Source organism: Anopheles darlingi, chromosome 3, assembly GCF_943734745.1.
Source record: "Anopheles darlingi chromosome 3, idAnoDarlMG_H_01, whole genome shotgun sequence".
In the NCBI taxonomy this organism is placed as follows: Eukaryota; Metazoa; Arthropoda; class Insecta; order Diptera; family Culicidae; genus Anopheles; species Anopheles darlingi.
The window spans coordinates 31,089,857-31,103,596 of record NC_064875.1 but is presented as its reverse complement, the minus strand read 5'-3'; the positions used below and the strand labels follow the sequence as shown (position 1 = coordinate 31,103,596).

Genomic DNA, 13,740 nt, shown 5'->3' with positions numbered 1-13,740 from the left:
AATCCAACGGGCACGCAGCAACATACACGACGTGTAAATTATGATTCTTTTGGAAAAAACCCACTATTAACACCTGCTATCACGTGAGTGTTGTTTTGTTCACGGGATTAAGACTACAAAACATAAATTAAGGTATTAGCAGAGGGATGAGGAGGCATTTTATGCAATAGACTTTTGTTTATCATTTCAGAAGTGTTTTCCAATCCCTCCCCGTCCTTCTAAGTATCCTTATTTTCGTTTTAAAGTTTTCCTCACCGTCAACCAAAGCTCTTGTAGAACGGTGTTGCGCTTCAGCATCGAGTATAGCGGGGCTAGCAGCTGCTGGTTGGACGCAGTGTTCCAGCTAAAGCGCATGCTCCCATCGTTTTTCCATTTTGTCGGAATACAATAAATAGAGTTGAAATTATTACTATTAACTCCATGAGGAACGCTCCACATGATCATCGTTGCGCATGCTATGTTTACCAACAAAGCGACCGTGCTGTGAAAGAACGGCAGAGCGTAATATTATTATCTCTTTCACTCCAGTGGTTTAAGCATGCGCTATGCCGTTCATACATTTAGTACGTTTGGGACGAAACAGCTGATCGATAAGTGAGCCCTTTCTCTTTCTTTTCTAGCTACATCTCTTTCTGTCATGTTGAATTTTATCGTTGTAGGAACGTATACAAGGGTGGGTTGAAAAGTCGGCGATAATTAAAATGAACTTTCGCCCGAAAAAAACGATAAAAAGTTCACGGGGGCTATTCTTCCGTTTTGCCCAATTTTTTTCTCGTTTTTTCGTCGATTATTTTCCCGAACAAAACGCCTGCTCTCACCAGCAAAAAAGCGATCGCCTGGGTGATTTCCTCAGGCGATAATAAACTCGAAAATGAACCAAAACCGTTGGACCTAACGCCTCAGGGGTCAAGTTAATTTTGGTTCATTTTGGTTTTGTTCGGGAAAATAATCGACGAACCAGAAAAAATCGTCGAACACGACTGAGGCGTCAACTAACGTCTCACCGGAATAAGCACCTAAGAAAAGTGAGAATGTTTGCTAAAAATTTTGAGGGTATAGCAATTCTCTTTTTGAAAACGAGTTATTCGCTGTGCTGCCTTCCTATCCTTTATAAATACGGTGTAGGTCATGTTTGGTGTAAAACTCGTTCAAGTGCTGTAGGTTGGCGCGAAAGTGTACAAGAAACTCATCAAGCGCCTCCACGTTGTCCGCGTTGCCATGCGACGGTCCCAGCAGGCTTGTCCGACTAGGAACGAAACTGTGAAGGTTCTTGCAAATAGAAATAGAGACGGAAAAACAATCATCAACACTTTTTTCTAGGTATTTGTAGGCAAAAAACAGAATGCAAGCTGCATGCGATGAATCGATATCGATGAAGTACTGGAGAAGTAAGCCGCCAATGCAACCTAGGATTTTATATGGATTCCGGAACGGAGTCCAGATATCGTTTTACTGCGTGGATTCGAGCACAGGAGAGTAGGTACTCCACAAAGTATAATGAATTGGGATTAATACAATGTGGGACGCCCCGTCGTTTGCTGATAATGTTTGCCTACCTCAAATAGTTTCTGCGCCAAAAACCCATGATACGGCAGCAAACACTCCTCGTAGGCCTTTCGTAGGTGCGATTTCAACTGCTCGTTGCACGTTTCATCTTCCAGCACATTGCGGAAGAACAGTTCCACCAGTTCGAATGCCCTGAGAAAAGAGTGGTGTCGATCTTAATGCAGGTGAATCGCGATCGAGATTACGATTGACGTGTATGCTACCTTTTCAACCACAGCAACCCATCGGTCACCGTGTCGTAGGGATTTTCGTTGCCTTCCGCATCCTTAAGCACTAGATCTTCGATGTGCGCAAACAGTGTCTCATTGGTTTTGAATTTGTCTTCCACTTTCTGCTCGCAACAGGGCAAAATTTCAGTGAGGATCATGCATACGAATGTACATGGTTCACTGTAATACAAACCTTTACATTCTGTCGCATATCTTTAACGATCCGCGATAAAAGCATACCGCAGCCACCTACATAAGACAGAAAGCAAAAACAGAGCATGTACTATTGTGGTTCGTTAAAACGTAGGGAATTTCTAAAATAGTCAATTTTAACTAGATTTACCGATTGCGTCCACTATTTGGTGTGATGATTCTAGGAATTGGGCTGTATTGATTTTGAAATTACTATTTTCATCGATAGCTGGAAATAATTTCAGTTCACGAAACTGAATCTTTGCTTCACACACGTTGCCCGCAGCTACTTTATCGTTCTCAGCCATGCTAGCTAGTCCTCGGTTATCACGCTGTTCTCGATAATGCAAATGTCTGCTTCACGACAACCGGTTCCATAGCCAGGGCCAGACGATTCGTAAACTGAAAAATTAATGCCAAAAAGTGGGAGTGGCAGGCTTATAATCCCCAACGATTATACCAAAATGTGCAAAATTATCCCCCAACCTACCAAGGAGAACAAATTTTGCGGAATTCAGAATACTGATGAGAACGTTACGTTCCTCTCGTCAACATTCTGAATCCACCGTAAAGAGCAGCAAATGATGCATACAAAATTGGGGGATGTTTTTTTTAATTTAGAATTAAAAATTACCTTCGTATCTCCTCGATTTCGTGCGCCGGCCGTTGTGAACAAGATCACCTGCAAGCAAGGTACTTTAAAAAGACAGGTAGCTTCTTAACCGCTTTGACAGGTCACCATTTTGAATTTGTTTGACATTCATAGCAGGGCGCTTTTTTCAACAAAACCACGTGAGTTTCAAGAAGAAGAAGAAGAAGATGTGGGCAAGTTTGGTGGTTTTATCAGGGAAAGTACCTGATTTCACTCTTTTTCGAATGTTTAAATGATTCATCTCTCTATTTAAGATCATTCGAGCGACCGAGTTGTGTTTTACAGCGAGTGAGCACGGTCCAGGAACGCTATCTAGCTCTTGTTCTAGGCCGGGTGGCAAGACCTACGGACCGATACCATATTGAAACACTAGGAAGAATTTTGAGAATATTTGCATAAACTTCAACTTTCGTGCCACTTTTCGTGAATTTGAACTGTCGTAATACCACAGAAAAGCGAAAACAGCTGCGAAAAGAGCGTTCCCGAAGTAAACATCCCACCATCCCGTGAATGTCAAACTCTGAAGTTTTTTCTAAAATACGATCGAGGATTTGTTCTGGATAAAGCTACCTGTCTTTTTAAAGTACCTTGCCTGCAAGCTCTCCCGATAGGGCGTACGATCGTCAGATCTGTTGCTTCGCAAAGATTCGATTCGCAAAGATTTGTCTGAAAGCCAAAACAGAAAGCAATTAGTGATGATCATCCGATGATCACTGATTCATCAAAACACGATTGGTACTTTACCACCGGTGACAACCGAGGGTAACGCCCTCTAGCGAAAAGGATTGAAGGCACCACCCTATTGTCAGAAAGGTATGCAACCGGGTCGCTTAACGCTTAAGCGGCCCGCCGGCAGAATAATTTCGGGTCGCTTAAACAATAAGCAACCCGGTTGCATACATTTTGCAATGGGGAAGGCACAGACGAAGCACGCGAGATCGCGCGCGAATTCGTAAATTGGAAACCTTGGAAGCAAAGCACAATTTTGCAGCGCTCTGGATTTTGAGTGGTAAAAACCTTCGTTAAAAATCCGCTATAGTGAGTTTTTACCAATCTTTCCTTATTTCACAGCTTCGCTCGCGCCGTTTCGCTTTCCGTTAGTGGGGGCCTTAATTCCTATGGTAGGACGTATAACGGCAGTGTAAGCCGACCGTATCTGGGCGATTTAAATCCTCTGCGTGGGGAGGATCGCAGGAAAAATACCCGAACAAACCCGAAAAAAACCCGAAAAAACCCGAAAAAACACGAACAAACCCGAACAAAACCCGAACCGCGGAATTTTTAATCGGCCAAAAATTTGATTTAATCGGCCAAAAAAGAAACTAATCGGCCAATTTTTACACTAATCGGCCAAATCGATAAGTTAAAGATTGCAAGATCGATAAGTTAAAGTTTAAAGCAATGCAACGAAAGAAAATCAACCAAAATCCTCCTATTATTAATGAAACGATTAAGAGTTGGCATCGTAGGCGAGCCATTTTTTCAATAAATTGTGCCAAATTCGCGATCTTCTCGCGACACTTCACCTCAAAGAACCGTTTTAGCAGAAGGATTACTGCGGCCAGAATGTGACGGTTTTTCACCTTAATGAAAAAAATAAGCACTAGATTCATGGATCAGCCAACCGATGGATCAATTTATCAAACGTACCCGTAAGGTCATCACGTCGCATAACCCGGGATAGGAATGACCATTACACGCATTAACGGTCGAACTAAGCACGTGTTTTTTGTATGGTAGCTTCAACATACATCAACTAATTTACCATAAATATGTTATAGTAGATTCACTATAGTCCACACATATTTCTTGTAAAAGCCCTGGAGATACCATCAGGACTCAAAGCGATCGACACACGATGATCACACTTCATAATGAAATTTTATATGTAAATCGATTCTTTCATGTGATGTTGTTTGCGAGTTAAGGGGGGGCTTCGGTATTTTATTTTATTTCTTCGCATTTACTTTTTACATTTTTTTATGAGTGCTTATCCTTTCAAGAGTATTGTGTAAAATTTTGGGATCAATCGAAGCAAAACTGACAAATATATTGATTTTTGAAAAACAGAGCTTCATACAAGGCTCAAAGCATCTCGCGACTTTGAATCGCGATTCCCAAAACCTGCGTTTTCAAAGTCGGTGCCCATCGTAGCATAAAAACTACTGGACCGATCGATTTGAAATTTCGAACACATAATCTGTACACTATTTGCCAGGTAGCCCCGTCGATTTTTATTAAAATTGTTGATACTTTTTTTTTAAATAATTTTTTGAATTATGTAAAGCTCGTTTTTTGAGGCAACATCGAAAAATGCATCACTTTTTCAACTTCAAAAACCTGCCAAAAATCGAAAAATCGGAAATTTAACAAAAACTCAACGGGGCTACCTGGATAAACTCATAATCTAACAAAAGAATATTCATTTGAGTATTTCTGATGTCCCAGCACGCGGCTACGATGGGCACCGCAAAAAGTAGATTTTTGCAAATATGCCTTTCTAAATTGAATGCCATTAACGAAGTTTTGAACAAATCTTCCCCAAAATAGAACCAAACATTCTTGAAAAGTTGTAGATTAATATGAGATTATTTTGAAAAAATTAAGTTGGATGGTTTCTTTACCAAAAATCACCAAAAATAAGCCTTGTTTTGGCCCGAAATAACCAAAGCCCCCCCTTAATGTATGTATTTTACACTCCTATGGGCATGGATGGGCATGATTGTTGGAGGATGAGAAGGAAACATAGGGATTTTCCAAATCCCTCTCCCGGGATGGCTGTTCTTCAATATCGAGAAATTTGATTTATGCTTCAACTACATTTACTCCCAAGTAACAAACCTGTCGGAAGGATTCCCCACCGATTAGAAACGTAATCCATAGTCCGGGTCGATCGGTATTTACGCTGATCCCCCGTGGATTCCTTATTTTATTCCATAGCCATACTTGCTTGGCAAACAGATATGCCAATCAGATTGACTGCTGAAACATGGCCTTTATGGCACATCATATTAACGTTTGCATTAAAAAAAGAGACAAAATTTGAATGATGATAAGAAAAAAACTAAGACAGATAATTGAGATCTGTAAACTGCATTTGGAACGTAATTTTATCACTTTTCACATTTCTGATTTCACAATTCCGAGCACCCTTCCGGTAGTTAGCTGGAATTTTCAACATGAAGGTTTTTTTTTTAAATGCAATCGTTTGTAGTTTGCTCATACCGTTATACGTACATAAGTTCAAACGTAGTTTTGTTCATAAAGTAAGGTGGGTTTGTGATGGCATAGTGTCCTAGACTCACAATCCCACTCTGCAAGTGGTGTATGAAGATTTATCATGCGAAATTATTGGTTTTGGTTAGTTTGGTTAGTACAGATGAGGGGCGAAGACAGATACCAACATAAAACTCCACTACCCAACCGAGTACTTACTCTCTATACTATCTATGTCTTGCACCTCTGTTCTATCGTCTCTTGCTCGATCTCTTTCTATCGCTTTTTCAATGTTAATCTTCTTCTATATATATAAAAATGAATTCATGTCTGTCCGGATGACCCTTAAAGACTCCGAAACTGCTGGACCGATTGACTCCAAATTCGGTATGTGGGGGTTTTTGGGGCCGGTGAGTGCTATAGGCATGGTTAGAAACCCCCCGCTACCTTCCTTCATGCCCTTCCCTAACACTTGATTGTTAAAAACATTAATTACTCCGCAAGTTATGAACCGAATACAATTAAAACTTGCACAATTATTGATGGTCACCTGAAAAACCATGGGACAAAATTTGGTTCATATCGGTCGAGGGGAGGGGGGGCCTCCATACAACCCCAATCCTTAAAATACGTCCTAGGGCAATATGGGTATCGTTTCCTAGGTTTTGATGGTCTCTAAATCGATTGGATTCACTTAATACTCTTTTACTTCCTTCTTTCACCTAACCACCACCACCACCCTCCATTCCGTACATCTTGCAGAGCAGAGTAAGTGGTGGGAAAATAAGATAGTTGCGTTTAATTCTTGAACAATAATTTAAAAAATGAGACCAATAGATCTTAAGGAAAAAAACGAAAGAGAGAGAGAGAGAGAGAAAGCAGAAGGGGGGGGGAAGGGGGCTGGGGGAGAATGATAACAAAGGAACCGACAATGCTGCATCGTTACCATTTTTTATTGGTATGTTTATTGTTGCTTTAAATTATCTTAACATTTTCTCTTTGATGTTGAACATGAACATGAAACAACATTCAAAACTCATTCGGTTGTTAAGTATTTGGATTGATCAAGAATTATATTAATTTTCAATTATTGTTGCCTTTTATTATTGACGATTTTAAACTTATCGGGTTATGAATGGTAAACGATCGGAATTGCATGCACAAACATATAAAGCAGCAGTAACCGAATAGTAATGGAAAACAATACCAACAACCATACCACCATTTGAACTTAACGAGCTATGTGCAAACCGAACACTAAAGTCAAAGTATTTAATAAAAAAAAAACTTGGGAAAATATAATTCGTGGTTCTAAATAACATTATTTAGCCCGAAAGGCAAAGCCTTAAAAACCAAACATCATGTTATCTTTCCAGCTCATATTTACAATCACGTCGCATCTCTATTTCCAACATCACTAACTGACCTAGCTATTGATTTGGTTCATTGATAAATCGAATACGACCAAATCATGGAATAGATAAAATGATATCTATTGAAATGTTAAAGTTCCTGTTTACGATAAACCCACGACCGATCAAAGACAGTACGAAGCCTGTTGGGGCAGCTAGTTGTTAAATAAGTAAACTACAATATTTTAATGAAAATAAATTTTAATTTTAATTATTGTTGCGCTATAACACCAGCAATATACTTTTGCACAGCTCACATATTGTTTTCTAAAAATTATATGAATGTGACAAAACAATTGACATTGCGGATAATGAAAAAAGATGTTGTTGCTTATTGTTCGTTGCTAAGTTCCAGCATTTGTGAAGTCGACGACGGTAAAAAGTTAGCTAATGCCAAGTAGCTGATCGATTGTGATGTTTCTGTTTCTCCCCTGTAAGTAATCTTCAAATATTTTACTTCACGCGCGTGGTTTTGAAATTATTGCCCTGTGAAAACTAATTAGTACAAACTAATTAGTAAAAAAACACATTTTAAAATACAGAAAATGTTTTTGTCATACACTGCTAGCTTTACGCAAATGTATTGTGTAATCGTGATTGTATCTTGATATGAATAGCTGCTCGTAAAATTGTGAGGAATTCCCTACAAATCACGGCTTACGTTTGCTGTCTAGGTCACCATGGTCATCATCACTAGTATCAACTGTGTGGGTTGTGCAAGTGCCTTTTGACGATGCAAAACAGTTTAATTCGAAGAAATAATTAATTTCATTAAAACATTTGCAGAAAAATGCCATCACTTTTTGATTTTAATGCTTGCTTTTCGACGTACTCGGTAGAAAATGACCGTACGAAGGGAAACTAAGGATATTGTGTTCCTTGTTTTATTGTTTTTTAATGCATATTGTTATGATTTTGAAACAAAAACACGTTGCCAAGACCCTTAAATTAGTTCTAGTGCACTATTTTTAACATAAATCTGTTAAAACGGCGAAAAAATTTCTTTTCTATGGAATGCACATGTGGGTACCCGGGTGCCCAAGGAAGGGGTAAACGCCGGGTGCCCAACCGAAGGTTAATAGTCTTCTAGTAATATTGCGGATTTAGTCTAGTACCAAGTGGACGTCTAGCTCGCTTCATATCATCCGAATTAAACAGATTGAATATGGATTCATCATTAAACAACACTATTTTTTATATTGAGACATCCTACTTCAAATAAAACATCGCAAAATGAAGTTATGCCTTCGCTGTTAATGTACGGCTTTTTTGCTGGTCTGCAACTGAATAACCCACCCTCTCTCAATCAGTGCTGAATGGTCTGGGAGCTGATCTCCAAGCTTAATTTACCTTTAATTTCCATTCCTGATGCAAACGCATCTTTGGTTGAATACCACTTGATAATGCGGTCCATTTTGGGTGAAGTTTTTCAAAGGCGAACAGGACGCAAAGCCGTTTCAACAGTTTCTTTTGCCTTGTAACCGGTTATTAAACGAGAAACTACTGATTTCATAAGCTTCACTAATGTATTTCTGAGAGTTTTCCTGAATCGCTAGTTTCATTTTTAATTTCTTTTCAATCACTAGAATAGCTATTACGCGACATTGTTACGCTTTGAATGTAACCGAGTGTGTCGGGTGTTCAAAGCAAGCTTACAAGCCAATAGACTACCACTATGCAGAAATTCTGCATGTAATGATCAATATCTTATTATTTTTACACCAAAATTGCCAGTTGCTTAACTTATGTCGCATCAAAAATCAATACTTTTTTTAAACTACCGTGTTAATGTGCTATTCAAATAAAAATTAATATCGGAATTCGTCCTAAAATATCGTAAATAGGTACTCTTTACCGGTGTAGTTGAAAACTAAAAGTTTGAACACTTTTTCATACACCTTAACCCAGTTGCTTAACTTATGTCCGACACTGTATATCATTCTGGTTATTGTTAATGTGTGTTAATGCTTTGTCAAATGTGAACATAATTGCCAAACATTTGAAAAACCAAAATTACATTTTTTCAACGCTGTCATAAAAATGTCAAATATTGTACCGGAAAATGATTTGAAAACCATTACAGTAATGTGGGGCAAATGGTCGGGTGGGGCAAAAGTTCGAATTGGGCTTCACCGTCTCAACCAACACTATACTCGTTTGAAAGTTCTTGAAATCACCTTACCATATGTGTTCTTTTTGGTTTGGATAACAAATGTTTGAGAAATGCGTTAACTTATAATTTTGGCGATTTCGATCTAATTTTATGAGTTTTTGGAAGCAGTATCATACTTCGTGGACATTTCCTACATCAAACCTTCATAAGTGATGAAGAACACAAAATTAACACAAATTCCATCGGTATACCCTTATTCTGCAATACAAACGGAAAGGTTTGCAATTGACACTTTTTTCAGAAATGTTCCTAGTGAGGCAAAAGTTCGTTCTTTTTGGGGGGAAAAGTGCGAACTCATTGCTAGTACAAAAATAGGCGGTTGTGTACATCTCAACCACATGTGCTGAATAAAATGTGCGAGAAATACCAAACTAATAGAACTGAGCAAAAGGAACGACACACATGGCCAGGTCTGTGCTAAATACTTGCTTTTTATGCACAAGTTCTTCTGTCTGCTGTAAAAATTCTTCAGATCTGGCTGCTTCAGAGTATCATCGCATCGATTATGCTTTTGCTTCGAAAGGAAATGTTCTAACCTGCCAGTACTTATTTTCATATCAAGATGTTGAAAATGAAATGGCTTACGCTATTGGTTTGGTATGCAAGTAGTAAACAACCAGATATTTGAGAGGGATACTCAAAATGCAGTATACCCAATGGTAGCGTTTTGAATGACCGAAAATTGGACCTTTGTTTGACCAAAACATCACTTATGCATCCAAAAACGACGATGAACTCAATTTCTATTTCTAAAAGTATCGCAGTTCGATATTGTTAATTTTTTCATTTCGCAGACTTTTTTAACCGCAGGCAATGATTACAAACTCCCTACAAAATCTAAAGGACTCGAAATACTTTTTAAACGAGCATGTTTGAAAGGACACGACTCACAGTTCGGCAAACTTCTTTTCCAGAACGGTTTATCATACCAGAAAATAGTCAAATAGAACCCACGCTTGATTGTTCAAATCCGTGCCAGGAAGCTGTACGAACAAGTATTGACCGAAATCATACCATGCGTTTTTATCGAACACATAAATGCAATTCGATAAATACCAGGAAACAAATTTGTTTTAGTTCATTTACGCAGATGAATAAGCCCGTAAGATGATGATTTAGATTGGGATCGGAAACAATGATTTGGATGATGTATAAGTAAAAATTGAAAAATTTATATAAAAAATTAGCGAATAATAACAATAAAACTTGCTCCTTAAAAATGAAACTTTTCGTTTCTTTTTATGTCATTTATTTCCTGAAATATGACCACGGTGACGGTGTGTCTAGATTCTGGTACAGGCGTAAAACTGGTACGGGTTTGAAAATGTATGCTAATAAGAACACATAATTCAGTTACACAATCGATTGATTCGCGACAGCTCCCCACGTAAAAGCTTTACAGATACTATGGCATTGATCGGATCTTCCTTGATTCGGGGGTTTCACGGCATGTTTCATGGTCCATTTGCTTTGTGGACTCGATTCTACTTTCGTTTCTAACTTAGCTGCAAATCGTGCTACTTATAAAAAAGTCTCTGTCCCTCCTACGTACACATTACAATTTGGTTAATTTAGTTTTAGTTATCATTGTTTCGTGATCTTGAAACGATCTTGTTACTCAAAATAACTCCGAAGGGGCAGACAGGGGCAATGCGGGGATATGTCCATTAAATCTTTGTGGCGGCTGATCTATTGTTTCTCAAAAACGAATACCACAATTTCAACAGCCGGTAGCTAGCGGTAGTCGCATTTCCATGACCATCATCCATGTTTCCATGTCGTTTTTCTGGAATCTGAAAACAAGAGTGAGAAGATAGAAGATCTTCGTAATCAAAGGAGAAACGAGAAAGATCATCTAGATGTGAATCTGCTTTCACATTACTTACGTCGGATAATAATACTCCAGCTTGAACGCGGCCAGAAACCGTAGTATCACCAGTGAATCGTTCTCGTCGTTGTCCCAGCATTCTATATCCGACTACGAGTCGATGATGACGAGCTGGGAACGTGGCTTGATCGTGGATTCGCCTTCACCGAACCATCGGAGGAAGCACTGGAGTTTTCCTTGCCAAGCTGATCCAACACGTACTATACCGATCGTCAGGAAACACCAGTAGGCCGACTCCAAGAGGGTTAAGGACTAACGGAAATAGCAGATTGCCGAACGAGGACTTACTGAATACTATCTAATGGTACAGCGTCCGCATTACATCCTCCATTACCTCGTCGGTTGCGTTGGCCATGCTGGACTTCATGGCTGACCGAGGGACGGCGAGATGGTCCCAATAGCCGAATAGGTTTAATTCTTATCACTTAATAAAAGAAAGGGTTAGTTTTATCGAAACTATTTTGTAAGCAAGTAATAAGTTTGTGTGCCTTTCATAAACCAACCTTTCATAAATCAAAAACCGCTACTATCGTGAAAGAACATTAAACATGTCGAGATGAGGTAATGGACTAATCGTGAAAAAATCAACAATCTTCCTCATAAGAACTAGCAATGGAGCTATGAGTTCTTGTTTCAGTTAAGTTAATGAGCAATCCTGAGGGTTAGTTTATTAACTTTGTTGCCCTGGGTGCACCGATGTGATATGGACTAGGTAAGTTGATAAGTTGATAAGTAGGTAAGTCGATATCTCATTTCCCTCATACTAAGTGATATAGACTCGGGTCGGGTATTATAAGGCAATCCGGAATAAATCGATGCTAAGGAAAGCAAAGCCGACGGAAATCCGGATGTTAATCACTACTCTCCTATCATACGTACAAATGCTCTCTGATCCGATCCGCATCCGATTGTGAATTTCTGATAATTGGTTGATGGTTGATAAAACAGCGAGTCGAGGACAGTTTGATCAGCCTGCTGGGCGGTTGTCGTCATTTCAATCGAATCACTTTGTTTTCAAAGATTACCAACGGCAGCCGGAATCTTCCGCCGTACACCAAAATTAGATTTCCACTTTCGTATGACGATTTTCTAACGATATCGTTCTTGGCTTATACAACCATCGATCAAGATCAGGATTTTCAATTCCGAGGAGCCTTGAAAATCAATAATTAAGTAAAGTACCTCCAGAATCCGTTTTGCTAGAGCACTGTAAAGAAACGAAAAATCAAGTATTGGGCGGAATCAAAATCAAGAAGAATCAAGATCGTTTTAGCATCACTCTCGGACTTGTCTCAAGTTAGCAGAATTTTCCAACATTCGTTGCACTTTTCCGTCGTTCCACCTGATTTCTCAAATATTGGATTTTCCGAATTTTCCCAATTACCGGCGATTTCAAAACATGCATTGACAGTGGTGTGAGCCGTTGGTTTAAAAAGTGTGATAGATGCAAAGGCACTTCGATATAGAGGAAAATCTACTGTTTCGCGGGAGGTTTAATTGCCAGAATTAATTACATGCAAACTACAACCTTGATTCGGACAGATATTTAAGATGACTTAAACTAAATTCTGAACAGAAATTTGTTAGACCACCTCTATCCTTGTATCCTGTTATCCTAAACCAACCTGTCATGAAGCGATCGTTACATTCAAAAATAAGAAAATTCGCTTATGTAACGGCGTCTGCCTGATTTGCTGTTTTTCCAAATAATTTTGCAAAATTTCCACGGAAACGGAAAACGGACGGAAAATGGCGAACTCGGATGTGAGTATTTGGTGTTTTGGCTCGTGTTCCGTTGTTCCGTTATTTGGAGGGCCAGACATCGTCCACAGGGCATCGATTTTCTTGGTCCGGTGCCTCCTTCATCCGGGTTTGCTCTCATACATTATGGGGGCGAGATATTTATCTTTTGCCAATGTTATCTTTCCAAAATTATCTCCCTAGGTTTACCCTGAAACAGAAGAATGTAAATGCGGGTGTAAAAAATGCCACTTTTACCGTCAGCAGAATGCGGCAATGCTAGAAAATATAAAAGTTATGGAGGAAAAAATGGCAAACCTGGACCTGCAAGCAAATGTGTCACGCAATGAAAATCAAATGTGTGTGGATGAGGATTGCAAATTCAAAAAATTTCTGGAAAAATTGGAAGGAATGTATGGAGAATTGCAGAAGGAGTACGACGACTTGCTCCAATTCATATCGAATAAATTCCCGGATTATCAGCGCTTGGTTATAAAAGAAGTAAAACGGCAGGACATAAAACCGTTTGAAAAAAAGAAAAGAGTTGCGCCAACACGGAACAACCCAATTCCGGAACCACCAGTGCCGAAACCACCAGTGCCGAAACCACCAGTTCCGGAACCACCAGTTCCGGAACCACCAGTTCCGGTATCAACAGTTCCAGAATTATCAGTACCGGAACAACCAGTTCC

At 39.2% G+C, this 13,740-nt stretch overlaps 1 protein-coding gene across 2 annotated transcripts; it reads right to left on the bottom strand.

Moving 5' to 3' along the window:
• Positions 1-528: 528 nt before the first annotated feature.
• On the bottom strand, positions 529-2,657 carry LOC125956454 (glycolipid transfer protein-like). Of its 2 annotated transcripts, XM_049688341.1 has the most exons (6): positions 2,602-2,657; positions 2,119-2,369; positions 1,969-2,024; positions 1,770-1,897; positions 1,557-1,698; positions 529-1,269 (listed from the first exon to the last, which is right to left on the bottom strand). In XM_049688341.1, exons 2-6 carry the CDS (start codon positions 2,273-2,275, stop codon positions 1,102-1,104), a joined length of 651 nt encoding a protein of 216 aa, XP_049544298.1. In that variant the 5' UTR covers positions 2,276-2,369; positions 2,602-2,657; the 3' UTR covers positions 529-1,101. The 2 variants fall into 2 exon arrangements, with proteins under 2 accessions (XP_049544298.1, XP_049544299.1); XM_049688342.1 differs by lacking the exon at positions 2,602-2,657 and having other exon boundaries at positions 1,969-2,058; positions 2,119-2,143.
• Between the last annotated feature and the right edge of the window lie 11,083 nt (positions 2,658-13,740).